The sequence below is a fragment of the Geotrypetes seraphini genome, chromosome 3, assembly GCF_902459505.1.
Source record: "Geotrypetes seraphini chromosome 3, aGeoSer1.1, whole genome shotgun sequence".
Taxonomy (NCBI): Eukaryota; Metazoa; Chordata; class Amphibia; order Gymnophiona; family Dermophiidae; genus Geotrypetes; species Geotrypetes seraphini.
The window spans coordinates 56480444-56492711 of NC_047086.1; the positions used below are offsets into that span (position 1 = coordinate 56480444).

At 41.3% G+C, this 12268-nt stretch overlaps 1 protein-coding gene across 5 annotated transcripts in view; it reads right to left on the bottom strand.

Moving 5' to 3' along the window:
- The window catches only part of ADGRB3 (adhesion G protein-coupled receptor B3), a 1500610-nt gene that overhangs the window by 17931 nt on the left and 1470411 nt on the right, over positions 1 to 12268 (bottom strand). For 4 of the 5 annotated variants that reach the window (XM_033937354.1, XM_033937350.1, XM_033937352.1 and 1 more), the window contains one exon: positions 4420 to 4455. The exons of the other annotated variant lie outside the window; for it this stretch is intronic. In XM_033937354.1, the coding sequence (XP_033793245.1) occupies positions 4420 to 4455 (36 nt within the window). The remainder of the gene's footprint in view (positions 1 to 4419; positions 4456 to 12268) is intronic. 5 annotated transcript variants of the gene reach the window in all.

Here is a 12268-nt window from a genome sequence, read left to right on the forward strand (position 1 = left end):
ATTAAAGCTTTAATATAACATACATTGAAAGCAGAGGTTTTTTAATATTAACCAATGAATCATCTTTAAAGCAAAATCTTAACTACACCTTAAAGAGGTGCAATTAACAAAAAATAACAGTGCCATTAATGCAGATATATTATTTAATGCAAATTGCAATAACTATATGTAATATTAAAAGAGCCAATTAGCATTGTTTGCATCTAACTGTTAAGTCCTTGTATGATAATTGGTGTTTTAATGTTATAATAAATTTGTAATTTGACTGATATTCATGCCCTTAGGTAAACTTTTAATTTGTACTGGCCACAAAATTCCTCCTCCATTTTGTGCTGTGCCACTACACTGAGGAAGTGACCTATCCAGGTGCTGTCATATGTATTTCTGTCTAGGTATATTTTAACATCTATAGGAGAAACATTGTGCCCGTCGAAAATGGGAGCTTTTGAATATAAGGCCTGTTAATTAAAAAAAAGAACCACTTATTTGTGACATAATGGAGAATTTTAAATTAGATATCGCACTTTGCTCTATGAACTCATGGGTGGAAAAAGGGATGGAATGTCACTGGCTTTAATTAATCTCATTGGATATCATTGCTGCCCCAATCTCTATGGAACAACCTTCCTTATACTGTCTGGGCTGAACCTACTCATAAAAAAATTCACGAAGGCTTTAAAAATGCATTTATTTGTAATAGGTTTTGCTAGTTAGGAGCTGAAGAGCCTGATGGCTGAGGAAAGTCATGACTGGACAGTATGTCCAATCAGTTCCTTTCCTTGTACTGCATTTTATTTGATTTATTCCCACAATGTGGTTTGATGATTAGTAAGCTATCCTATCAGAGAATGAATTTCTGCTTTTATTTTTTCTAACAATTTTACTTTGTAATATTCATTGCTTTTGACATGATTGTCAGGAAAGCAGTATAAGAAATCTTAATAAAACATGGGCCCAATTCTATATAGTCCGTACAAAAAAATCAATGCTGACTCATATAGTGCTAAGTGTACATAAGAACATAAGAATAGCCTTACTGGGTCGGACCAATGATCCATCAAACCCAGTAGCCCGTTCTCATGGTGGCCAATCCAGGTCACTAGTACCTGGCCAAAACCCAAGGAGTAGCAATATTCCATGCTACCAATACAAGGCAAGCAGTGGCTTCCCCCATGTCTTTCTCAATAACAGACTATGGACTTTTCCTCCAGGAATTTGTCCAAACCTTTCTTAAAACCAGCTGCACTATCCGCTCTTACCACATCCTCTGGCAACATGTTCCAGAGCTTAATTATTCTCTGAGTGAAAAAAAATTTCCTCCTATTGGTTTTAAAGGTATTTCTTTGTAACTTCATTGAGTGTCCCCTAATCTTTGTAATTTTTCACGGAGTGAAAAATCGATCCTCTTGTATCCATTCTATTCCACTCAGGATTTTGTAGACTTCAATCATATCTCCCCTCAGCCGTCTCTTTTCCAAGCTGAAGAGCCCTAACCGTTTTAGTCTTTCCTCATACGAGAGGAGTTCCATCCCCTTTATCATCTTGGTCGTTCTTCTTTGAACCTTTTCTAGTACCACTATATCTTTCTTGATAAAAGGAGACAAGAATTGAACGCAATACTCCAGATGAGGTCACACCATGGAGCGATACAGGGGCATTATAACATTCTTAGTCTTCTTAACTGTCCTTTTTTAAATAATTCCTAGCATCCTATTTGCTATTTTGACCGCCGCAGCAATTCATGGCAGAGAGGTGTTAAATGGCAGTTGAAAAAATATGCTTTTAACAGAGATTTAACTTTTTGAAAAGGCCAATTCTGAACTAAGGTATGGAGGGAGGCTATTCCGAAGTGACGAAGACAAAAATAAAATAGGCCACAGAATGGGTAGACTCATAGGGAGGAATTCATCAAAATATGCTACTGTTAAGATGGGTTATTTAACCACAAGTCATGCTATTTTAACACAGGGGCTCATTTTATACAATGAGACCTTGTGCTGAAAGAGCACAACTTGAGGTATAATAACCCATCTTAAGAATAGCACACATTGATGAATGCTCTCCTTAAAGTGCCATCTTAGGAGAAGGAAGGATCAGTCTATGGGAATCTAACTAGTATAAGGTACATAATTGTATTTATTTATTCATTTCTTTAGTCCGTCCTTCTAAAAAAGAGACCGGAATGGGTTTCAGGAGCACATACACAGTATCGATCACAGACAAGGAACAGTAACAAAATACGATGGCACACCTAGATAAAAGGCCGTAATAGATGCCAGACAAAGGATTTTAAACTGACATTTGTATTGAACAATCATCCAGTACAATCTAATCAAAAGTGGGGTGACTTGATCATGACGTTTAGCCTTATACAAGAATCTAGCAGCTAAGATTTGTAGGGTTTAGAGACAGCAAAGTAATGCTGCAATAATTCCACAGTAAACAGAATTGCAATAATCGATTCAGGAGATAACCAAGGCATGGAAGAACGTTCCACAAGACTCTGGCCTTCCCACTTTTCTTTTCAATATTCTTTTTCACCTCTTACCATTATCCAAGAACAAGACTGTAACCTCTTCTGTTATGCTGAGGATATCCATATCCTCTTTCATGTTACTGAACATAAGAATTGCCATGCGTGGACAGACCAGAGGTCCATCCACTATCCTGTTTCCAACATTGGCCAACTCAGGATCTAAGTACTTAGCTAGATTCCAAGATTTGACTGATGCCTTATCCTCTCTAACTTCCCTTAACATCTGTTTTCACCTCATCTCCAGCTGTCTAAAAGACAATTCTCTCTTTTTAAACAGCTCCAAATATGAAACCATTTTGTTCCCCAGTCCTTATACCCCTCTTTTTCCTTCTCTCTTCCCTTCAAAGAATCAGTGAAAATCCTGGGTTTCCTCTTTGATGCTAACCTCTCTTTCAAGCCTCAAACTGATGCTGTCTTGCATTTAGCTTTCTTTGCCCTTCATTGAACCATGCCATCTGTTCCTTTATTTTATCCCTTTCATTCACTCTCTTCCCCTCACCCTTGTTATTTCCCATCTGGACTACTGCAATTCCCTTTACACTGATCTCTCTCTCTGTTCAGCAAAGCATCTTCAGTTCATTCAATTCTCTACAGTAAAACTCCTCCACTGTGCACTGAGCATTAGTTACCTGCCAACACTCATAATAATTTTTTTTAATTAAAAATAATTTATTACTTGCTACATCCAACAATTTTGAACGGATTACAATAAGTTCGAGATCTACCTACTGGTTTTCAATGATCACCTTCCCTCTGACCCTGACAATATCAACAACCTTCTTATTCTTACTGTCCTTTTGATCACTTTTCTCCTCAACAATGAATTTCCTGTCTAATTACTTCTCTTTCTTCTTCCCCTCTTGAAGTCAGTCAATTTGTACCTTTGCTTAATCTTTTGTAAACCGCATAGAACTTCACGGTATTGCGGTATATAAGCTGTTATTATTATTATTATTATTATTCTCTATATCGCCATTCCTTCCATAAAAGTCTTCACTTTCCTCTCCCTGCTTAAATATTTCCCATAAATCTGCCTTCAGCTACCTTAGTCCCAAGCTTTGAAATTTTCTTCCTTCCCACATTAGAGTCTTCCTTCTCTAAATCTAAGTCCTGAAAAACCCATCTTTTCCAGGAGGCCTTCGGGTTTCCCTCTCCATAACCTTCTCTCCCATTTGCAGTAAATCAAGTCACCATAAATAGATTTAAAAACTAAAGACATAAAGGGCAATCGGGGTCAGCATTTGCACATGATTTGTAGCAGGTGGAGATGCTGACATATAGATTTCCTGCCATCTATATTCACAACTTTTATGAAATACATGATAGATATGTAAATCTCAGTATCATTCATACCATAGCCCCCAGTGCTTCTCTTTACCAAATGTGGACAATTGGGGGTCATTCTAAAATCTTGATTTCCACAGGAATGACATTTTCCACACGCAAGTGCTAGAATTTCTATGTGGACTAATAACATAACGACCCTAATAACTTTACCTAATTAAAACCATACTAATAACTAGCTGAAATAGTATATTAAAGTATAATTTGCCAAGAAAATCAATTACTTCAGAAGTGACACTAAAAAAACATAATCACATTTATGTTTTCGAAACTCCAGTGAGAACACCTTGTTAATTGTTTCATGTTTTAACTGAGTTAGTATTATGGAATGAAAGCTCACAATTAAGCACACCAGGAGGCCACAAATCTTTTCAGTTCTATAGACAGGTGGGTCTATCACATCCACAGTGTGCAATATGTTTATTGATAGGCAGTTGCATTGTTTTTATTGCTGCATGCATATGGTGGCTGATTTAATAAATAACACAAACAGGTGTTGTCTAGATAAGCAGTTTAAACTGAAAATAAATCAAACTTACTTCAAAGTCAAGGTCAGAATAACGTGATTTTCTTCTCTGCAAAGCATGAGAAAAGAGAGACATTAAGACGAGCATTAAAATGTGATCTGTTTGTACAGCAGTTTTGAGCAGACTAGGCAATACAGTGGTACCTTGGTTTCTGAGCATAATTCGTTCCAGAAGCATGCTCTTAAACCAAAACACTCGTTTATCAAAGCAACTTTCCCAATAGAAGATAATGGAAACTTGAACAATTCGTTCCACCAAACCCCCCTCCCCCCGAGGCTACCGGCGCTGCTCCATCATCCCCTCCCCCCACTCTAACCGGCATCGCACCCCCCCCGAACCGGCATCACAACCCTCCCCCCCCACGAATGCCCCCCCCCCCCACGAGAACCGCATCTGCGCATGCTCAAGGCCTTCTGGCTCTCGTTCTCTCAGAGATCTCGTTCTCTCCGAAAGAACAAGAGCCAGAAGGCCTTGAGCATGCGCAGATGCTCAAGGCCCAGCCCAGGCAAGAGGCGGGAGCTCGCATTCACACTTACAACGAGCAGAAGGGGTAAGGACCAAGTGCTTGGGAGGAAGGGCGGGCGGATGCCGCTTTCAGCACGGGGGCGCTTTGCAGTTTTCGCGGGGGGGCGTTCGCAGGGGGGGGGGTTGCAATGCTGGTTAGAGCGGGGGGGAGGTGCTCGTACACCAGAACATGCTCGGTTTGCAAGGCAAAAGTTTGCTGAGTGTTTTGCTCGTCTTGTAAAACACTCGCAAACCGAGGTTCCACTGTACTTGTGTTTTCTTATTTGTTTCTGATTATTAAATGCAAAATCACAATTATTTTTGGTGAAAACAAAGAGGAATACTTTTATGAAAGCCATGTTTCTTCATATTTCAAACTTTAGAATTACTTTCTCTGTTTTAAACACATGCTGATCAAACTGAGCCCAGAACAAAATAAAAAGAGGGTTAAGGATTAAAATCCCTAAAATTGAGCTGTATCTTTTCTTTCTAATATGCCCTACAGCCAGTGAATATAATCCATGATAGTTTGACTTACTGGATTGGTCAATTCTAAGTAGTAATTATCATCCCCCCTCCTTTTTTTACAAAACCGCAATAACGTTTTTTAATGCTGGCTGGCGCGTTGAATGCTCTGCGCTGCTCCCGACACTCATAGTTCCTGAGTGTACCCGGTGTGAGCTGCATCCTCCATCTGCTGCTCGCGCCGGCCTTGACACCCTTCTGATGTCACATCCTCGTCCCATGACCAGGAAGTGACATCAGAAGGGAGCTAAGGCCGATGCGAGCAATAAGTGGAAGATACTTGCGCTGACAAACATTTAAACAGGTACACAGGAGTGAGTGGGGTGGAGAGGAGAAGAAGTTCTGCCCCCCCCATGAAGTTTGTGCCTGGAGCGGTCTGCGTCCCCGCTCACTATGCCACTGGCTAGGCATGCCAATCTAGGAACCCAACTGTAGGTGTGTTTTATAGAATCAGGGCCTTAGTGCATGCTAAATCCATTAGCATGTCATAGTAAAAAGACCCTTAAATATACTCTTATTATTAAAATTCTGAGTTGCCATAGGGCTCCTTTTACTAAGCTGCAATAGCGGTTTTAGTGCACGCTAAGCGTGCGCTGAATTGCCGCATGCGCTAGCCTTAATGCCAGCTTTGAGCTGGCGTAAGTTCTAGCCACGTAGCGCGGGTTTAGCGCGTGCTAAAATCCTGCGTGCGCTAAAAACGCTATCGCAGCTTAGTAAAAGGAGCCCATAGTGTCAACATTAAACCTAAGATATCCAAGGATTAACATGCTAGTATAATTTTTTTTTTTTTTTAATCTGTTTGCCTATTTACCTGTATTATCACAAGAGGGTGTAATGGTAGTTGAAAATAAATGTTTCATTCCAACATCCCTCTGTTACGAGAGCTCTCATTTTTACTGCATGGTTAATGGCAATAGACTGCATAATACTTTTCTACAATTAGGAAGGATAAATGCTACTGCTACACAGTTTGCAAACATTTAGACCCTTTTATCAAACCGCGGAAGAGCCTTTTACTGTGGGCCAGCGAGGTAAATGCTCTGACGCTCATAGGAATTGAATGATAAAAGGGTCTCTTATTTATTTAAATGGTATGACTCATCAGGTCATCCCATAAGTGAAAATTTTGACAGATCCAGCAAACAAATGCAAATGAGGAGGTGCAGAAAGTTCGCAGCCCATCCAAGAAGAGAAAGAGGTGGATATTCTTTAATCAAGGATCTCAAACAATGGCAAAACACAGAATTTTGTTTCTGTAAATTGGCACTTAATGAAATAATACTCTTTTCAGGTGTTTCAAGTCTTGAATATATTTTTTTATAAATTGTTCTTTCCTGCATGCACAGATTTAGAGGCCCTTTTAGTAAACTGCAGGAAAATTGGCCTTAGCTTGTCCTTAAGCTACTTTTCCCTTTAGTGTATGAACCACTACTGCCATCTATTTTGTGGACGGTAAGGGCTTACATGCTAACCATGCATTAATCAGTGTGTGCATTGTAGCTGTACTAATCAAGTAACACCGGTAGCGCTTGTTGATCCCCAAAATACTACAGGGTGCCTGAATGCATCCTGTGGTAAAGTATTTTTAGCTGCACTACGTATGTTGGGGCAAATTCTATAAATGGCGCTCCAATTGTAGGTGTCCTGCCGCTGTCTAACCAACCAATTGGAATGCACATTGTCTAAGAAAAAATCCCGAGGCAGTGTGTCATGGGTGCAGACAGGTGCCTAGGGATGCTTAAGCTCCCCCAAGGCTGGGTGTGGATTCACCTGGAAGTGACCTTGGGCGAGCTTAAGCAGCCTATGCATCTCCTTAGGGCCGTGATAGGCACCTGAAATGTAGGCCAACATAAAGCTGGACTATATTTCAAATAGATGCAGCTGCTGAGCTGATTGCCGCAAGGAAATGTCTCTGCTGCGATCAGCTCAGCAATAGTAGCTCCTATGAAGTCGGCTAGCAGTTAGGATGCCCATTCCTTCCCGCTACCACCTATAAAATCCCACCTGATACTATCCACAGCAGGAGGAGGCCCACTCCCTCCCACTGCCACCCCCAAACCTCAAAGGATCGGACCCCCTCTCTAAGCTGAAAAGTTGGCCGGCTGGGTTCTCCTATGGGCAGGGCCTTAGGCACATGGGTCAATCAGGCCCTAGGTCCCTCCTCGGTGCATCACACAATGCACCAGGAAGGGGCAGGCCATCAATTTAGAGGAAGGAGGGCCTGCTGGCCAGAGTGAGGGAGGACCTGTCCTTCCGGCCAACTTTTCAGGTTAGAGGGGGGTCCGGGGGGGAGGGGCGGTTGTGTTGGACGCGCAGTCGGGGGTTAAGGAGTTCAGGGTGCTTGCCTTCTGGCAGGAAGGCTTGAGCTCCTTCCTGCAGGTTCAGGGTTCGCTGTTGGGGGGGGGGTTCTTTCTGGCAGGAGGGCTTGGTATCCCGGGTGTTGGGGGGAGTGTTCTTCGGCAGGAGAGATTTGGCATCTCTCCTGCCATGATCGGAGGGGGGGGGGGGCAGATGACGGTTATAGGATTCTGTAACCTGCGTTGTTTTTGACAGACGCTGGTTACAGAATCCTGCTTTTAGGCAAAGGACTGGCCCCTCCTTCACCTAAAAGGTCTTGTTTTGGGCGATTGGGACTTGGGCGATTTTCTGGTTGGGAATGTGTCTTAAGGATAGATGTAGTAGTAGTTTGGGCAATTAAACAAGTGAACGTAGAAGTAGGCCATTCTTTAAAAAAAACCCTAATTTTAGACAGTTTTCTTGAGAATGGACATTTGCCTGATACCTACTTTCTGCGTCTAGGGACTTAGGCCAAAAGGGGACTTAGACGTGTCTTTTGATTATACCCCTTTTAAAGAAAGGTGCAACCACCACAACTTTTTTTCAAAAAATTCACTCAGGAAAAGGCCTCAGAATAGGAGCCTACGCACAGTCCTATCACAGACTGAACTTTCAGCGTAGTTTTTGTTTGCTCCATAGCGCCAGTCATTGACCAGAAAAACCTGAGAGTAGATTTTAATAATTCAAATAGTTATAAGAAGAAGTTATCTTACATATTTAAAACTATTTATAAAAATTATTTAAAATTATTTAAAAAGTATTATTTAAAAAGTATATAAAAATATTTATTATAAAAACTATTTGAATTATTAAAATCTACTCTCAGGTTTTTCTGGCCAATGACTGGCGCTATGGAGCAAACAAAAACTACGCTGAAAGTTCAGTCTGTGATAGGACTGTGCGTAGGCTCCTATTCTGAGGCCTTTTCCTGAGTGAATTTTTTGAAAAAAAGTTGTGGTGGTTGCACCTTTCTTTAAAAGGGGTATTATCATATATTTCTGGTAGAATATTTCTTGAGCCACTTCGGGTGATAATTTTTGAGTTTTTGATTATACCCCTCCACGCAAAGGAAGCAGAAAAATCTGAGTATTAACCGATTGTGGTTTTCCTGGTAGTTTGAGAAAGGCAGCTGTGCCACCAACACTATACAGTGCTACCTCTGCTAGTGGGGAATGATATTTCACTATCACATTTCCAGTAGTGAGGGACAGGCAAACTCTGCAGGGGTCTTGGGAACTTCCCTGTCCCTAGTGACTGAAAAACACAGTTGAAGCATCAACCCCCCCAACCCCCTCTCCCCACACACACAGTAATGTAGTTGAAGGACTCCCACCAAGCTTAGAGGGAACAGTGAGCATGTTACTGGCAAGGCTGTTAAAGAATAATGCAATAAAGGGGATAGGATTTGTATACTCTTTTTTTGTGTGTGTGCTTACAATCAACAAGGTTTACATATTTAGACAGGGTACTGTTTTTGGACCTGGGACAATGAAGGGTTAAGTAACTTGCCCAGAGTCACAAGGAGATGCAGTGGGAATTAAACTCCCAACCTCAGGGTGTCGAGGCAGCTGCTCTAAACACTCGACCACTCCTCTGGAAGTATAGTCGATCGTTCAAAATTATCTGCTGCATAAGCAATTAAAGATGTTATCAATACCTGTTTAACTGCATTTTATAACAACATCCTAAAACAATCAACCAAATTCTCAGACAGGAACACCTGATGAGAAACCCAAGTATTTGGGGGCCCTTTTACTACGCTGCAATAAGGAATAATGCATGCTCACCACAGGTTAAAAAGCAATACTGCAGGCTGGAATGTTGCTGCTGTTTGAGTTTTGGCCAGGTACTAGTGACCTGGTTTGGCTACTGTGAGAACAGGCTGACTCAGTAATGATATTCTTATGTTCTGTGCTCAGGGGTCCCGTGGTAGTTTTTCGCATGTGTGCCCGCTATCCACATGCTAACTAAAATAGAGTTTTTATTTTTCAGCACTGGGGGAAGGTCTGGGGGAGGAGAGTCGGCAGCTAAATTGCCATATACTAACCTATCAGTGCGAGGTTAGCACATGAGCCCTTACTACCTAGAATATAAGTATAGTTACGTGCTTATGGCTACGCACTAATGGGAACAAAAGAACATAAGTAACGCCTGTGCTGGGTCATACCAGAGGTCCATCGTGCCCAGCAGTCCACTCACGTGGCGGCCCATCAGGTCCAGGACCTGTATAGTAATCCTCAATCTATACCCTTCTATCCCCTTTTCCTTCAGGAAATCATCTAATGCCTTCTTGAACCCTCAAACCGTACTCTGTCCTATCATGCCCTCTGGAAGCGCATTCCAGGTGTCCACCACCCTCTGGGTGAAGAAGAACTTCCTAGCATTGGTTTTGAATCTGTCCCCTTTTAATTTTCCGAATGCCCTCTCGTTCTTGTAGTCTTCGAAAGTTTGAAGAATCTGTCCCTCTCCACTCTCTCTATGCCCTTCATGATCTTGTAAGTCTCTATCATATCCCCTCTAAGTCTCCGCTTCTCCAGGGAAAAGAGCCCCAATTTCTCCAATCTCTCAGCGTATGAAAGGTTTCCCATACCCTTTATCAAGCGTGTCGCTCTCTTCTGAACCCTTTCGAGTATCGCCATATCTTTCTTTAGGTACGGCGACCAATTTTGGACGCAGTACTCCAGATGCGGGCGCAACATCGCCTGATACAACGGCAGGATAACTTCTTTCGTTCTGAGAAGGGGGAGGGGAAAGTCCTATAAGCTCAGGTGAAGACCCCGAGAATTTCCCTGTTACAGCAGTAGCAGGCCAAAGCAAGGCCAGTACAGCTAAGACCTAAAATGGTTGCTGAAAAAGCAAATAGGCTCTCTGACTAGAAATTGTCAACTCTGAGAGCAGCCGTGAACTCTGAAAGACTTCTGCTTTTTCCTAGAAACAGAGAGTGTGGTTATAGAGAAAAATAATTCTGATGAAAAACATAAGCAACATGATAACTTTCACCAGAGGAAAGAAGAACCATGGACATAAGTATACAAGAGGGCTAACCACAGAGCTGAAAAACCGTTAGGCCCAGGTGCTCAAAAGAGGAACTTGGTATATTAACGGGACATTTACATGGAAATGAGGGAGAAGCATATGGAAAAAGGCGTGACACAGAATCACTCAATTTATGTTAACCAACCCATAGCTTAATATATGAGATAATGAATATGATTAACCAATGAAAGTGTGAAATGTAACATGCATCAACGTGGGCCAGAGCTGCCAGAATCATATAAAAGAAAGCTCCCTGAACCATGGTTTCAGAACTCATCGGAGGTTCTCCATCAGCCTGGCCAGCCTGATGTATGCTCTATCACTCTGTATGCTGTGTGATTTGTTCCTGTAAGCTATTACTATTTGATTATTAAACCTCATATTATTTGTATCAGCATAAGGAGAGTTGAGTGGTCTATCTGTGAAGGCCTAGGGCCTTCAGTTCTGGTTGTAATACCTTTCTTGATTATACCTAGCATTCTATTCGCTTTCTGGCTATTTCTGGCAAAATAGAAAATTCATCAATTTCCCAGCAGTGCTAAAAGTGCACTTATACCACTTTTTACTGCTTCTTAATAAAAAGGCCCTTAAATTTTATATAGATGAACCAGCATCACAGCGGCAATACAATTTCCTTGTGTACAGTCAGTACATTACAAAATGTCATCTGTATGGATCATCATCGGTCCTATGATAGTCTTCTTCGGGGTTTGTTTGGGTTTTTTTTTACAATTTTTCTTCCTTTCTCAAAGTGTTGCATTCAAATTTGTGCTTTTAAAGAATTTTACAAATCAAAAAGGTGATCCAAAACAACAAATTTATCTTAAAGTGGAGCAAAAGGAGCGCCAATGCAATCGCGTTTCGCGTGCTAGCTCCGCCTCAGTGTGTGCCTTCTATAACCTTAATGGCTACACTCTTCATAGTTCACTCAGATAATTTGACTTCACAAAGGAGAAAAAAAATTGTAATGGTTATAGAATAAGAGTTAGAGGTTAGAAGGAAATGCTTCTTTATAGAAGGGTTGGCAGATGTATAGAACAAACTTCCAGTGGAGGTGATAGAAATGAGGATGAAATCTAAATTCAAGGAATCTTAGGACAGAGAATCTCTAGGGTGAGGAAGGGATTGCAGAGCTTAGCAGTTTGTATAGATGGGCAGACTAGATAGACCATCATTTTCTGTTTCCAGGTTTCTAAGAAGCAAAAGCTACACATTAGGAAACAAAGCTGTCTGTATTTTTGGTAGCAAAAGCCTACAATTGTCACCCTTGCTAGTGACAGAGATCAGTGCCACTAAATACTACCCAGCAATAATTAGGTACCAATTAGTGAACAAAATAAGCAAATGCAGTCACATTTCATGGATAAGGCTGGCCAGATGTTACTCTTTTCCAGGAAGCCTATCAGAGCAAGTTTTTCTTATAAGTCCTGAAACATGGGTAGAGAAGAAGTGTCTTTTT